The sequence below is a fragment of the Panulirus ornatus genome, chromosome 55, assembly GCF_036320965.1.
Source record: "Panulirus ornatus isolate Po-2019 chromosome 55, ASM3632096v1, whole genome shotgun sequence".
NCBI classification, from domain to species: Eukaryota; Metazoa; Arthropoda; class Malacostraca; order Decapoda; family Palinuridae; genus Panulirus; species Panulirus ornatus.
Window position 1 is genome coordinate 38919899 of NC_092278.1, and position 16637 is coordinate 38936535.

Here is a 16637-nt window from a genome sequence, read left to right on the forward strand (position 1 = left end):
TCATTTACCTCCTCCCAAAACATCTTTTTATTTTCCCTAAAATCTAATGATACTCTCTCACCCTAACTCTCATTTGCCCCCTGTTTCACGTCTTGCACCTTTCCCTTGACCTCCTACCTCTTTCTTTTATACATCTCCCAGTCATTTGCACTATTTCCCTGCAAAAATCATCCAAATGCCTCTCTCTTCTCTTTCACTAACAATCTTACTTCTTCATCCCAACACTCAATACCCTTTCTAATCTGCCCACCTCCCATCTTTCTCATGCTACAGGCATGTTTTGGGCAAGCCATCACTGCTTCCCTAAATACATCCCATTCCTCCCCCACTCCCCTCACGTAATTTGCTCTCACCTTTATCCATTCTGCTCTCAATCTCTCCTGGTACTTCATCACAAGTCTCCTTTCCAAGTCTCCTTTTAATAAAAACAGAAAATAACAAACTCTGAGTCCTGGTGCAGTCTTCTCTTCACAGGAAATGTATATTCTCAGAGGGCATTCTTTTCCAAAATAATCTGTTCTTGTCCACTTTAAAAAATCTACTTGGGAGCACAATTGCCTTCCTCGATAATGGTCGTGAGGGTTGCCAGGAAATTTCAGCAGCGACGACATCAGCAGAAGCAGCCACACAAATCATCTTAATGTTGAGGTAATTGCAGCATTTCTAAAATTTTTTTAGCCAAACAGGACTTACTTGAAGTGTCTTTGCTGCTCCTTCTATTGCCACAAAGTCATCACATACACTCCAGACCTTTGCTTTTGTCACAAGCATGCTGAAGGGAACATTTTTCTTGAGTATGGTCTTTGATCCATGTGCTCAACATTCATTCCATTCTTTCCATGATCAAACTTCAGAAATACAAGGTCTTAGATGAACTGATAAAGTTTCACCATTGGCACTCCCATTGATCATCTCTGCACTACCATGAATAGTCTGTAAAGTAGATTCACTAAGTCTAAGGGCATGCTTAATATCAGCTGTTTGTTCACCTCTCTCAAAATGTTTGAGCAGGTCCATCATAACCTCAGAGGTTATAGGAACTACTGTATCAGGGGAATTCAAAATATGCTTTGGTGGCATGATGCAAGAGGCAAAATGTGCAATGCACAGTACACTGCAACATAAAATCCTGTAGCACTCCTGTGTCTAGGAGACCATATCCATGCCATGCGTACACACGCTTCTTGCACACTGCTGGCAAAGCCACATCACCATGCAACCAGTACAATGAAAGTAGAAAGTTGAGGGAAAATGTGAATAAAAGCAAGGTTATTAGATTTAGCAATGCAAAGAGACAGATCAGCTGGGTTGTGAGTTTGAATAGACAAAACAAGGGGGGAAAGTGGGGTGTTTTAGACCACTGGGAGTGGACATGGAAGTGAAGTTAACTAAAGAAGCAGAAAAGAGTTACAAGATTTGGAGCAGATAAAGTCTTGAGAGCATTGAGGAATATGTGGAAACACTGGTCGCTACCTGGGAGGGCAAAAATGGATATGTCTGAAGGTAAAGTAGTGCCAAAATTGTTGTAGAGATGCAAGGCAAGGGTTGTAGATGAGAATGTACATAGGAGAGTGGACATGGAAATGAAATGTCTGAGGACACTAAGTGGTGTGAAGAGGGCTGACTGATTAATCAATAACAGGGTATGATATATATGAGGTAAACAGAAGAATATGGTTGAGAAAGAGATAAGGAGGATGTGCTGAAATGGTTTGGGACATATGGAGAGAATGAGAAAGGAGAGACTGACAAAGAGGATATATGTGTCAGAAGTGGAGGGGACAAGAAAGGAGAGATCAAATTGGAGATGGAAGGATGGAGTGAGAAAGATTTTGTGTTTTGATCTCAAGGCCTGAGCATGCAGGAGGGTGAAAGTTGTGCACAGGATAGAGTGACTTTAAGCAATGAGGTATACAGACGGCAACATTCTGTCAATGGAATGAGACAGAGTATATGAAGTAGTTTGAGGATTCTATAGTAAAGTCTGTTGTCTGTTGTCTTCCTAGCGCTACCTCGCACGCATGCTGGGAGAGGGGGTTGTCATTTCATGTGTGGCAGGGTGGCGATGGCAATGAATAAAGGCAGCAAGTATGAATTATGTTCATGTATATGTCTGGGTATGTATATATATGTATATGTTGAAATGTATAGGTATGTATATGTGCATGTGTGGACGTGTATGTATATACATGTGTATGTGGGTGGGTTGGGCCATTCTTTCGTCTGTTTCCTTGCGCTACCTCGCTGATGCGGGAGACAGCGATAAAGTATGATAAATAAATAATAAATAAAAGCCAGGATGACATAGTGCACCTGCCAACCTGACAAGGAGGAGGAGGATAAATAACAGTATATTTGATAATCTGGTGTCACAAAGCTAAATACCTTAGAGCTGGACTCTCTTGGTAATAGAGTTTCAAAGATGCTCCGGTTACGGTTGTGAGCATCAATGTCAACAAAGATGACCGACCATGATGCACCTTTTTCTCCAAAAAGATTACATCCATTGATGGCTTCAAGTGCTGCCTTAGCCATGCCAATTGAGCTGTCAAGGAAAAGAAAAGTATCAAATACCTTGCATTTTAACTTTCTAAAAGGGGAAACAGAAGAGGGAGTCACGCGGGGAGTGCTCATCCTCCTCGAAGGCTCAGATTAGGGTGTCTATATGTGTGTGGATGTAACCAAAATGAGAAAAAAGGAGAGATAGGTAGCATGTTTGAGGAAAGGAACCTGGATGTTTTGGCTCTGAGTGAAACGAAGCTCAAGGGTAAAGGGGAAGAGTGGTTTGAGAATGTCTTGGGAGTAAAGTCAGGGGTTAGTGAGAGGACAAGAGTAAGGGAAGGAGTAGCACTACTCCTGAAACAGGAGTTGTGGGAGTATGTGATAGAGTGTAAGAAAGTAAACTCTAGATTGATATGGGTAAAACTGAAAGTTGACGGAGAAAGATGGGTGAATATTGGTGCATATGCACCTGGGCATGAGAAGAAAGATCATGAGAGGCAAGTGTTTTGGGAGCAGCTGAATGAGTGTGTTAGTGGTTTTGATGCATTAGACCGGGTTATAGTGATGGGTGATTTGAATGCAAAGGTGAGTAATGTGGCAATTGAGGGAATAATTGGTATACATGGGGTGTTCAGTGTTGTAAATGGAAATGGTGAAGAGCCTGTAGATTTATGTGCTGAAAAAGGACTGGTGATTGGGGATACCTGGTTTAAAAAGAGAGATATACATAAGTATACGTATGTAAGTAGGAGAGATGGCCAGAAAGCGTTATTGGATTACGTGTTAATTGATAAACACGCGAAAGAGAGACTTTTGGATGTTAATGTGCTGAGAGGTGCAACTGGAGGGTTGTCTGATCATTATCTTGTGGAGGCGAAGGTGAAGATTTGTAGAGGTTTTCAGAAAAGAAGAATGTCGGGGTGAAGAGAGTGGTGAGAATAAGTGAGCTTGGGAAGGAGACTTGTGTGAGGAAGTACTAGGAGAGACTTGAGTACAGAATGGAAAAAGGTGAGAACTAAGGAGGTAAGGGGAGTGGGGTAGGAATGGGATGTATTTAGGGAAGCAGTGATGGCTTGCGCAAAAGATGCTTGTGGCATGAGAAGTGTGGGAGGTGGGCAGATTAGAAAGGGTAGTGAGTGGTGGGATGGAGAAGTACGATTATTAGTGAAAGAGAAGAGAGAGGCATCTGGACGATTTTTGCAGGGAAATAATGCAAATATAATGCAAATGAGTGGGAGATGCATAAAAGAAAGAGGCAGGAGGTCAAGAGAAAGGTGCAAGAGGTGAAAAAGAGGGTAAATGAGAGTTGGGGTGAGAGAGTATCATTAAATCTTAGGGAGAATAAAAAGATGTTCTGGAAGGAGGTAAATAAAGTGCGTAAGACAAGGGAACAAATGGGAACTTCAGTGAAGGGGGCAAATGGGGAGGTGATAACAAGTGGTGGCAATGTGAGGAGATGGAGAGAGTATTTTGAAGGTTTGTTGAATGTGTTTGATGATAGAGTGGTAGATAAAGGGTGTTTTTGGTCGAGGTTGTGTGCCAAGTGGAAGGGTTAAGGAAAACATTTTGGTAAACAGAGAAGAGGTAGTAAAAGCTTTGCGGAAGATGAAAGCCGGCAAGGCAGCAGGTTTGGATGGTATTGCAGTGGAATTTATTAAAAAAGGGGGTGACTGTATTGCTGACTGGTTGGTAAGGTTATCTAATGTATGTATGATTCATGGTGAGGTGCCTGAGGATTGGCGGAATGCTTGCATAGTGCCATTGTACAAAGGCAAAGGGGACAAAGGTGAGTGGTCAAATTACAGAGGTATACGTTTGTTGAGTATTCCTGGGAAATTATAAGGGAGGGTATTGATTGAGAGGGTGAAGGCATGTACAGAGCATCAGACTGGGGAGGAGCAGTGTGGCTTCAGAAGTGGTAGAGAATGTGTAGATCAGGTGTTTGCTTTGAAGAATGTATGTGAGAAATACTTAGAAAAGCAAATGGATTTGTTTGTAGCATTTATGGATCTGGAGAAGGCGTATGATAGAGTTGATAGAGATGCTCTGTGGAAGGTGTTAAGAATATATGGTGTGGGAGGCAAGTTGTTAGAAGCAGTGAAAAGTTTTTATCGAGAATGTAAGGCATGTGTACGTGTAGGAAGAGAGGAAAGTGATTGGTTCTCAGTGAATGTAGGTTTGCGGCAGAAGTGTGTGAAAGAAGAAAGTTGAAAGTAAATGTGAATAAGAGCAAGGTTATTAGGTACAGTAGGGTTTAGGGTCAAGTCAACTGGGAGGTAAGTTTGAATGGAGAAAAATTGGAGGAGGTGAAGTGTTTTAGATATCTGGGAGTGGATTTGGCAGCGGATGGAACCATGGAAGCGGAGGTGAATCATAGGGTGGGGGAAGGGGCGAAAATTCTGGGAGCCTTGAAGAATGTGTGGAAGTCGAGAACATTATCTCGGAAAGCAAAAATGGGTATGTTTAAAGGAATAGTGGTTCCAACAATGTTGTATGGTTGCGAGGCGTGGCTATGGACAGAGTTGTGCGGAGGAGGGTGGATGTGCTGGAAATGAGATGTTTGAGGACAATATGTGGTGTGAGGTGGTTTGATCGAGTAAGTAATAATAGAGAGATGTTTGGTAATAAAAAGAATGTGGTTGAGAGAGCAGAAGAGGGTGTTTTGAAATGATTTGGTCACATGGAGAGAATGAGTGAGGAAAGATTGACCATGAGGATATATGTGTCAGAGGTGGAGGGAATGAGGAGAAGTGGGAAACCAAATTGGAGGTGGAAAGATGGAGTGATAAAGATTTTGAGTGATCGGGGCCTGAACATGCAGGAGGGAGGAAAGGCGTGCAAGGAATAGAGTGAATTGGAACGATGTGGTATACCTGGGGTCGACGTTCTGTCAATGGATTGAACCAGGGCATGTGAAGCGTCTGGGGTAAACCATGGAGAGTTCTGTGGTGCCTGGATGTGGAAAGGGAGCTGTGGTTTTGATGCACTATTACATGGCAGCTAGACTGAGTGTGAACGAATGGGGCCTTTGTTGTCTTTTCCTAGTGCTACCTCGCACACATGAGGGGGGAGGGGGCTGTTACTTCATGTGTGGCGAGGTGGCCATGGGAATGAATAAAGGCAGACAGTATGAATTATGTACATGTGTATATATATGTCTGTGTGTGTATATATATGTATACGTTGAGAGCTATAGGTATGTATATTTGCGTGTGTGGACGTGTATGTATATACATGTGTATGTGGGTTGGTTGGGCCATTCTTTCATCTGTTTCCTTGCGCTACCTCGCTAACACGGGAGACAGCGACAAAGCAAAATAATAATAATAATAATAATAATAATAATAATAATAATAATAATAATAATAATAATAACTTCTGAAAGCATAACTAACCATGCTTATTATCTCAAGTAATATCTTTTTATCCTGAAATCTTTAATAAACAAGTAAAAGATAATATGATAGATAAATAGCAGAATATAATGGAGTAAAAAGATGTACATTCACAGCATTATATGGTACAATAAAGACAGAATAAAGGGACAGATTAATTACCTGGCATGCAGTTCAGGTGTTCCATTGTTGTATTTGCTACCTCGTTCCCACATCCCAAAGTCTGGAGTACGGTATGCTCTCTCCACATAGTATACTAAATTCTGGACAAAGGTCACCTCATCCATTGTATATATTATCTGGAGACCAGAGTTAATCATCTGGACCAGAAACAACAGGTAGAGGGATACTACATCAATCTGTGGGGCAATAATCAAGAGATATGATATGAGGAAAACTCAAGTTTGGTGTGAGGTGGTTTGATCGAGTAAGTAACGTAAGGGTAAGAGAGATGTGTGGAAATAAAAAGAGCGTGGTTGAGAGAGCAGAAGAGGGTGTTTTGAAATGGTTTGGGCACATGGAGAGAATGAGTGAGGAAAGATTGACCAAGAGGATATATGTGTCGGAGGTGGAGGGAACGAGGAGAAGAGGGAGACCAAATTGGAGGTGGAAAGATGAAGTGAAAAAGATTTTGTGTGATCGGGGCCTGAACATGCAGGAGGGTGAAAGGAGGGCAAGGAATAGAATGAATTGGAGCGATGTGGTATACCAGGGTTGACGTGCTGTCGGTGGATTGAATCAGGGCATGTGAAGCGTCTGGGGTAAACCATGGAAAGCTGTGTAGGTATGTGTATTTGCGTGTGTGGACGTATGTATATACATGTGTATGGGGGTGGGTTGGGCCATTTCTTTCGTCTGTTTCCTTGCGCTACCTCGCAAACGCGGGAGACAGCGACAAAGCAAAAAAAAAAAAAAAAAAAAAAATGATATGAGGAAAACTCAAGTATAAGTGATAATAAAAAAGGGATATTAGAGAAAAGGGATGTGAAATTCTACTGGGAAAAGTAGAACCGAAAAAATAATGGGCAGATGGAACAGAATGAAGTTCTGGTACAGTAAGGATGTATGCAAAGGAAAAATACAAAAAGAGATGACATATATAAGTGATGAAAAAAGTGGAAAAGAAAGAATGAAAGTGCAGAAAAGAGACAGTATACACATACAGAGTGCATTAGTGAGGAGCATAAGGAACTACTATGTACTAAAGAAAAAGCACGAGGAGTTGTTCATTCTCATTAACACAAATACATGATTTCACTGAATACTACACTTTAACTGGATAAAAGGAAAGAAAACTAATCATAATGATGAAGAAATGCTCCTCAATGGGCAACTTGCAATGCTTCCAATTCTCCAAATACTCTTCCAAGTAAATTTAAGGACCTATTCTGACACCATGAAGCTTCTTCCAGTCATCTACTTTGGAATTTCAAATGGGAAGCAGTAGCATGACTAAATTAAATAGTGGAAAATTCATTTTCTCAAACATCTTCATTTCCTATTACCTAATTTCAACACTATAACTAGGTTGTAATAACAAATGATGAGAAAAACATATTTTCCATTCTATACCAAACAGAGTACTAACTACTATGATACCATCTTTTTCCTCAATAAGGCTGAGGAATTCTCTCCCTTCTTTCATCTTTCACTCTTCACACAACCTTTCAACCTTTAACAGTCTGGGTTACAACTATCTAAGGAGTTACAATTAATTTCATTCTCTCTCTTGTACTTTTTTCCCAAAATAGCCATGATTAGGTTATGTTTCTGTCTGTGCCAAGTTGGTCACTACATAGAAAAATGAGTAAACAAAGGAAGTGAGTGAGTCATAGGGTGGGGGAATGGGTGAAGGTCCTGGGAGCAGTGAAGACTGTGTAGAAGAGAGACCATTATCTGTATGTCTGAAGGTATAGTAGTATCGATACTAATGTATGGATAAGAGGCATGGGCTATAGATGAGATATGCTCTTGGGTGAATGTAATGGAAATGAAATGTCTGAGGACAGTATGTGCTTTACAGAGAGGCAATGGGATAGGGAATGACAGGATAAGAAAGAGATATGGTAATATGAATAAAATGGTTGAGAAAAGTGAAGGTGTGCTGTAATAGTTTGGACACATGAAGAGAATGAACAAAGAGAGGTTAAGAAATAGAATGTATATATCAGAGGTGGAAAGAACATAGAGAGGAGAGGGGAATACCAAACTGGAGATGGAAGGGAGTGAATAAGTTTAGACTGCTTCAGGCCTGAATATGCAGGAGGGTGTAAGGCATGCAAGTGATGGAGTGAATTGGAGTGATGTGGTATATAGTGAGTGATGAGTGAGTGACAGAACCAGCGCATATGAAGCAACTGGGGAAACCACAGAAAGGTTTGCAAAGCCTGGTTGTGGATGAGAGATATGGTTTCGATGTGTTACACATGACAGTTAGGGAATGGATGTGAGTGAATTAAGCCATTTTGTCATCTGTTCCTGGCACTATCTTGCTAATAAAGGAAACAGAGAACAGCTCAGCGATTGTGTCAGCAGTTTTGGTGAAAGAGACTAGGTATTAGTGATGAGTGATTCAAATGCAAAGGTAAGTAGCATGGCAGTGGAGCATATAATTGGTTTGCATGGGGTACACTGTGTTATGAAAGGAAATGGTGACGAGCTGAAAAAATATTGGTGACTGGGGCCTGGTTTAAAAAGAGAGGTGCAAACAAGTATACATATGGGAGGAGGAGAGATGGTCAGCAGGCACCATTAGATTACCTATTAATTAATAAGCATGCAAAAGAGAGTCTTTTAGATGTAAACGATGAGAGGGGCAGCTGGTGGGATGTGTGATCACTATCTTGAGGAGGCAAGGGTGAAGGTTTGCAGAGGTTTTCAAAAAAGAAGAAACAATGTCAGGGAAAAGAGAGTGGTACGAGTATGTGAACTTGGAAAGGAGACTTGTGTGAAGAAATACTAGGAGAGATTGAGTGTAGAATGGCAAAGAGTGAGAGCAAATGAAGTGAGGGGAGTGGATGAGGAATGGGAGGTATTAAGGGAAGCAGTGATGGCATGTGCAAGAGATGCACGTGGCATACGAAAGGAGGGAGGTGGGCAAATTAGAAAGGACAGAGAATGGTGGGATGAAGAAATAAAGTTGCTAGTGAGAGATAAAAGAGGCATTTGGGTGGTACTTACAAGGAACGAGTGCAAATAACTGGGAGATTTATAAGAGAAACTGGCAGGAGGTTAAGAGAAAGGTGCAGAGGTTGAAAAGAGGACAAATGAGATTTGAGGTGAGTGAGCATCATTAAACTTTTGGGAGTATAAAAAGATGTTTTGGAAGGAGGCAAATGATGTGCAAGAGACAAGAGAAAAATTGGGAACATCAGTGTAAGGGGTAAAAGAGGAAGTGATAACAGGTTGAGGTGAAAAAAAGATGAGATGCAGTGAGTACTTTGTTAAGTGTGTTTGATGACATAGTGGCAGATGTAGGGTGTTTTGGTACGGGTGGTATGCAAAATGGGAAAGTGGTTTGGAGAAGAGAGAAAAGGTGGTGAAAGCCTTGCGTAAGATGGAATGCAATAAGGAACGTGCAGTGGATGGTACTGCAGTTCAATTTATTAAGAAAGGGGGTGACTGTGTTGTTCATTGGTTGGTAAGGAAATTCAGTGTATATATGGATTATGGTGAAGTACTTGAGGATTGGCAGAATGCATGTACAGTGCCATTGTATCAGTGCAAAGGGGATAAAGGTGAGTGTTCAGTCTACAGAGATATATGTTTGTTGAGTATACCTGGTAAGTTATATGGGAGGGTATTGATTGAGAGGGTGAAGGCATGTGCTGAGCATCAGACTTGGGAGGAGCAGTGTGATTTCAGAATTGGTAGAGGATGTGTGGCTCAGGTGTTTGCTTTGAAAAAAGTGTTAGAAATACTTATAAAAAATGGATGGATTTGTATGAGGTTTCATGTGTTGCCATGTCCACTCCCATTCATCTAAAACACTTCATAAGCTCCAAACTTTCTCCATTCAAATTCAACTATCTACCAACCTACATGTATCTCTGATGCCCATTCCCTCCAGGAACTCTTATCAGGGGAGTGGCAATGGCAAAAGAGTCTCCATTTATCCCTGTCCCGACATGCCTCCCTTGAATACACCATTCCAAGCATTGTTATACCATTTCTATCTCTCCGGGGCTCTTCCACTCTATTTCTCCAGGCCACAGGTGGTGTTCCTTTCACATCAACCCCTTTAACTATATTATCATACACTCTTCTTGTAAATTCCTTATCTTGCACTATTTTCACATGCCCAGTCTAACTCAAGGTATTATGTTTCACCCAATCTACCACTCCACAATTCATTCCCTTTAAATTCCCTGCCATTCTACATTTCTTATGCACTCCCTCATTTCTTTCTTCATTCCATTGAGTCATACCACATGCTCCTCTTAAAAAGCTCATTTCCACAGCCTGGGTTCTTGACCTCTATGACTCATTCCATGGTTTTGGCTGCATAGGTCAAGGTCAGGAGGACTGTGCTATTCTTTAATCCTTTCCTCACTTCCATACTTACACTTTTACCCTTCATTATTCTATTAAGGGACGCGATGACTCTTCTACTTGTACTACTCTCTCTCCCTTATCTCTCCCTTCACTTCCCCAAACTTACTAAAATGGCTCATAAATACTAAAATTCTCCTGGTACTTCCTCACACAAGTCTCCTTTCCAAGCTCACTTACTCTCACCACTCTCTTCACCCCAACACTTTCTCTTCTTTTCTGAAAACCTCTACAAATCTTCACCTTCGCCTCCACAAGATAATGATCAGACATCCCTCCAGTTGCACCTCTCAGGACATTAACATCAAAAAGTCGCTCTTTCACGCGCCTATCAATTAACACGTAATCCAATAATGCTCTCTGGCCATCTCTCCTACTTAAATATGTATACTTATGTATATGTATATGTGATCGGGAATACCTGGTTTAAAAAGCGAGATATACATAAGTATACGTATGTAAGTAGGAGAGATGGCCAGAGAGCGTTATTGGATTACGTGTTAATTGACAGGCGTGCGAAAGAGAGACTTTTGGATGTTAATGTGCTGAGAGGTGCAACTGGAGGGATGTCTGATCATTATCTTGTGGAGGCTAAGGTGAAGATTTGAATGGGTTTTCAGAAAAGAAGAGTGAATGTTGGGGTGAAGAGGGTGGTGAGAGTAAGTGAGCTTGGGAAGGAGACTTGTGTGAGGAAGTACCAAGAGAGACTGAGTACAGAATGGAAAAAGGTGAGAACAGTGGAAGTAAGGGGAGTGGGGGAGGAATGGGATGTATTTAGGGCATCAGTGATGGATTGCGCAAAAGATGCTTGTGGCATGAGAAGAGTGGGAGGTGGGTTGATTAGAAAGGGTAGTGAGTGGTGGGATGAAGAAGTAAGATTATTAGTGAAAGAGAAGAGAGAGGCATTTGGACGATTTTTGCAGGGAAAAAATGCAATTGAGTGGGAGATGTATAAAAGAAAGAGACAGGCGGTCAAGAGAAAGGTGCAAGAGGTGAAAAAGAGGGCAAATGAGAGTTGGGGTGAGAGAGTATCATTAAATTTTAGAAAGAATAAAAGATGTTCTGGAAGGAGGTAAATAAAGTGCGTAAGACAAGGGAGCAAATGGGAACTTCAGTGAAGGGCGCAAATGGGGAAGTGATAACAAGTAGTGGTGATGTGAGAAGGAGATGGAGTGAGTATTTTGAAGGTTTGTAGAATGTGTTTGATGATAGAGTGGCAGATATAGGGTGTTTTGGTCGAGGTGGTGTGCAAAGTGAGAGGGTTAGGGAAAATGATTTGGTAAACAGAGAAGAGGTAGTAAAAGCTTTGCGTAAGATGAAAGCTGGCAAGGCAGCAGGTTTGGATGGTATTGCAGTGGAATTTATTAAAAAAGGGGGTGACTGTATTGTTGACTGGTTGGTAAGGTTATCTAATGTATGTATGACTCATGGTGAGGTGCCTGAGGATTGGCGGAATGCTTGCATAGTGCCATTGTACAAAGGCAAAGGGGATAAGAGTGAGTGCTCAAATTACAGAGGTATAAGTTTGTTGAGTATTCCTGGTAAATTATATGGGAGGGTATTGATTGAGAGGGTGAAGGCATGTACAGAGCATCAGATTGGGGAAGAGCAGTGTGGTTTCAAAAGTGGTAGAGGATGTGTGGATCAGGTGTTTGCTTTGAAGAATGTATGTGAGAAATACTTAGAAAAGCAAATGGATTTGTATGTAGCATTTATGGATCTGGAGAAGGCATATGATAAGAGTTGATAGAGATGCTCTGTGGAAGGTATTAAGAATATATAGTGTGGGAGGCAAGTTGTTAGAAGCAGTGAAAAGTATTTATCGAGGACGTAAGGCATGTGTACGTGTAGGAAGAGAGGAAAGTGATTGGTTCTCAGTGAATATAGGTTTGCGGCAGGGGTGTGTGATGTCTCCATGGTTGTTTAATTTGTTTATGGATGGGGTTGTTAGGGAGGTGAATGCAAGAGTTTTGGAAAGAGGGGCAAGTATGAAGTCTGTTGTGGATAAGAGAGCTTGGGAAGTGAGTCAGTTGTTGTTCGCTGATGATACAGTGCTGGTGGCTGATTCATGTGAGAAACTGCAGAAGCTGGTGACTGAGTTTGGTGAAGTGTGTGAAAGAAGAAAGTTAAGAGTGAATGTGAATAAGAGCAAGGTTATTAGGTACAGTAGGGTTGAGGGTCAAGTCAATTGGGAGGTAAGTATGAATGGAGAAAAACTGGAGGAAGTAAAGTGTTTTAGATATCTGGGAGTGGATCTGGCAGCGGATGGAACCATGGAAGCGGAAGTGGATCATAGGGTTGGGGAGGGGGCGAAAATCCTGGGAGCCTTGAAGAATGTGTGGAAGTCGAGAACATTATCTCAGAAAGCAAAAATGGGTATGTTTGAAGGAATAGTGGTTCCAACAATGTTGTATGGTTGTGAGGCATGGGCTATGGACAGAGTTATGCGCAGGAGGGTGGATGTGCTGGAAATGAGGTGTGGTGTGAGGTGGTTTGATCGAGTAAGTAACGTAAGGGTAAGAGAGATGTGTGGAAATAAAAAGAGCGTGGTTGAGAGAGCAGAAGAGGATGTTTTGAAATGGTTTGGGCACATGGAGAGAATGAGTGAGGAAAGATTGACCAAGAGGATATATGTGTTGGAGGTGGAGGGAATGAGGAGAAGTGGGAGACCAAATTGGAGGTGGAAAGATGGAGTGGAAAAGATTTTGTGTGATCGGGGCCTGAACATGCAGGAGGGTGAAAGGAGGGCAAGGAATAGAGTGAATTGGATCGATGTGGTATACTGGGGTTGATGTGCTGTCAGTGGATTGAATCAGGGCATGTGAAGCATCTGGGGTAAACCATGGAAAGCTGTGTAGGTATGTATATTTGCATGTGTGGACGTGTATGTATTTACGTGTGTATGGGGGTGGGTTGGGCCATTTCTTTCGTCTGTTTCCTTGTGCTACCTCGCAAACGCGGGAGACAGCAAAAAAGCAAAAAAGAAAAAAAAAAAATGTATATCTCTTTTTAAATCAGGTATTAACAATCACCAGTCCTTTTTCAGTGCACAAATCTACAAGCTCTTCACCATTTCCATTTATAACACTGAACACCCCATGTACACCAACTATTCCCTCAACTGCCACATTACTCACCTTTGCATTTAAATCACCCATCACTATAACCTGGTCTCATGCATCAAAACTACTAACACACTCACTCAGCTGCTCCCAAATCACTTGCCTCTCATGATCTTTCTTCTCATGCCCCGGATACATATGCACCAATAATCACCCATCTTTCTCCATCCACTTTCACTTTTACCCATATCAATCCAGAGTTTACTTTCTTACACTCTATCACATACTCCCACCACTCCTGTTTCTGGAGTAGGGCTATTCCTTCCCTTGCTCTTGTCCTCTCATCAACCCCTGACTTTACTCCCAAGAGATTCCCAAACCACTCTCCCCCTTTACTCTTGAGCTTCATTTCACTTAGAGCCAGAACATCCAGGTTCCTTTCCTCAAACATACTACCTATCTCTCATTTTTTCTCATCTTGGTTACATCCACGTTGAAATGTATAGGTATGTATATGTGCGTGTGTGGATGTGTATGTATATCCATGTGGATGTGGGTGAGTTGGGCCATTCTTTCGTCTGTTTCCTTGCACTACCTCGCTGATGTGGGAGACAGTGACAAAGTATAAGAAAAAAATATAAATAAATGAATAAATACATATTCATTTATCTATTTATATTATCATCCTATTTTATTCTACTTTGTCGCCGTCTCCTGCGCTAGCGAGGTAGTGCTAGGAAACAGACAAAAGAATGTCCCAACCCACCCACATACATATGTATATACATACACATCCACACATAGCACATACACATACCTATACATCTCAACATGTACATATATATACACACACAGACATATACTGTATATATATATGCAGGTACATAATTCATACTATCTGCCCTTATTCATTCCCATCGCCACCCCGCCACACACGAAATGACAACCCCCTTCCCCCCACATGTGCGTGAGGTAGCGCTAGGAAAACAAAACAAAGGCCACATTCGTTCACACTCAGTCTCTACATGTCATGTATAATGCACCGAAACCACAGCTCCCTTTCCAAATCCAGGCACCACAAAACTTTCCATGGTTTACCCTAGACACTTCACATGCCCTGGTTCAATCCATTGACAGCATGTCAACCCCGGTATACCACATCGTTCCAATTCACTCTATTCCTTGCACTCCTTTCACCCTCTTGCATGCTCAGGCCCCGATCACTCAAAATCTTTTTCACTCCATCTTTCCACCTCCAATTTGGTCTCCCACTCCTCCTTGTTTCCTCCATCTCTGACATATATATCCTCTTTGTCAAGCTTTCCTCACTCATTCTCTCAACCACACTCTTTTTATTACCACACATCTCTCTTCCCTATTATTACGTACTCGATCAAACCACCTTACACCACATATTGTCCTCAAACATCTCATTTCCAGCACATCCACCCTCCTGCACACAACTCTATCTATAGTCCATGCACTGCAACCATATAACATTGTTGGAACCACTATTCCTTCAAACATACCCATTTTTGCTTTCCAAGATAACGTTCTCAACTTCCGCACATTTTTCAATGCTCCCAGAACTTTCGCTCCCTCCCCTACCATATGATTCACTTCCGCTTCCATGGTTCCATCCGCTGCCAAATCCACTCCCAGATATCTAAAACACTTCACTTCCTCCAGTTTTTCTCCATTCAAACTTATCTCCCAATTGACTTGTCCCTCAACCCTACTGTACATAATAACCTTGCTCTTATTCACATTTACTCTCAGCCTTCTTCTTTCACACACTTTACCAAACTCAGTCACCAGCCTTTTGCAGTTTCTCACCCAAATCAGCCACCAGCGCTGTATCATTAGCAAACAACAACTGACTCACTTCCCAAGCTCTCTCATCCACAACTGACTGCATACTTGCCCCTCTTTCCAAAACTCTTGCATTCACTTCCCTAACAACTCCATCCTTAAACAAATTATACAACCATGGAGACATCACGCACCCCTGCCGCAAACCTACATTCACTGAGAACCAATCACTTTCCTCTCTTCCTACACGTACACATGCCATACATCCTCGATAAAAACTTTTCACTGCTTCAAACAACTTACCCCCACACCATATATTCTTAATACCTTCCACAGAGCATCTCTATCAACTCTATCATATGCCTTCTCCAGATCCATAAATGCTACATACAAATCCATTTGCTTTTCTAAGTATTTCTCACATACATTCTTCAAAGCAAACACCTGATCTACACTTCCTCTACCACTTCTGAAACCACATTGCTCCTCCCCAATCTGATGCTCTGTACATGCCTTCACCCTCTCAATTAATACCCTTCCATATAATTTCCCAGGAATACTCAACAAACTTATACCTCTGTAATTTGAGCACTCACTCTTATCCCCTTTGCCTTTGTAAAATGGCACTATGCAAGCATTCTATGGAAGCCTTGAAGAATGTGAGGAAGTCGAGAACACTATCTCGGAAAGCAAAAATGGGTATGTTTGAAGGAATAGTGGTTCCAACAATGTTGTATGGTTGCAAGGTGTGGGCTATGGATAGAGTTGCGTGCAGGAGGGTGGACGTGCTGGAAATGAGATGTTTGAGGACAATATGTGGTGTGAGGTGGTTTGATCAAGTAAGTAATAATAGGGTAAGAGAGATGTGTGGTAATAAAAAGAGTGTGGTTGAGAGAGCAGAAGAGGGAGTTTTGAAATGGTTTGGTCACATGGAGAGAATGAGTGAGGAAAGATTGACCAAGAGGATATATGTGTCAGAGGTGGAGGGAACAAGGAGAAATGGGAGACCAAATTGGAGGTGGAAAGATGTAGTGAAAAAGATTTTGAGTGATCGGGGCCTGAACATGCAGGAGGGTGAAAGGCGTACAAGGAATAGAGTGAATTGGAACGATGAGGTATACCGGGGTCGACGTGCTGTCAATGGATTGAACCAGGGCATGTGAAGCGTCTGGGGTAAACCATGGAAAGTTCTGTGGGGCCTGGATGTGGAAAGGGAGCTGTGGTTTTGGTGCATTATTACATGACATGTAGAGACTGTGAACGAATGGGGCCTTTATTGTCTTTTCCTAGCGCTACCTCGCACACATGAGGGGGA

The 16637-nt window shown here is 41.9% G+C and overlaps 1 protein-coding gene across 4 annotated transcripts in view; it reads right to left on the reverse strand.

Moving 5' to 3' along the window:
• The window catches only part of LOC139765716 (probable phosphorylase b kinase regulatory subunit beta), a 217915-nt gene that overhangs the window by 175225 nt on the left and 26053 nt on the right, over window positions 1-16637 (reverse strand). For all 4 annotated transcript variants that reach the window (XM_071693507.1, XM_071693508.1, XM_071693511.1 and 1 more), the window contains exons 5-6: window positions 6060-6256; window positions 2386-2545 (exon numbers count right to left, since the gene is read on the reverse strand). In XM_071693507.1, coding sequence (XP_071549608.1) covers window positions 2386-2545; window positions 6060-6256 — 357 coding nt within the window. The remainder of the gene's footprint in view (window positions 1-2385; window positions 2546-6059; window positions 6257-16637) is intronic.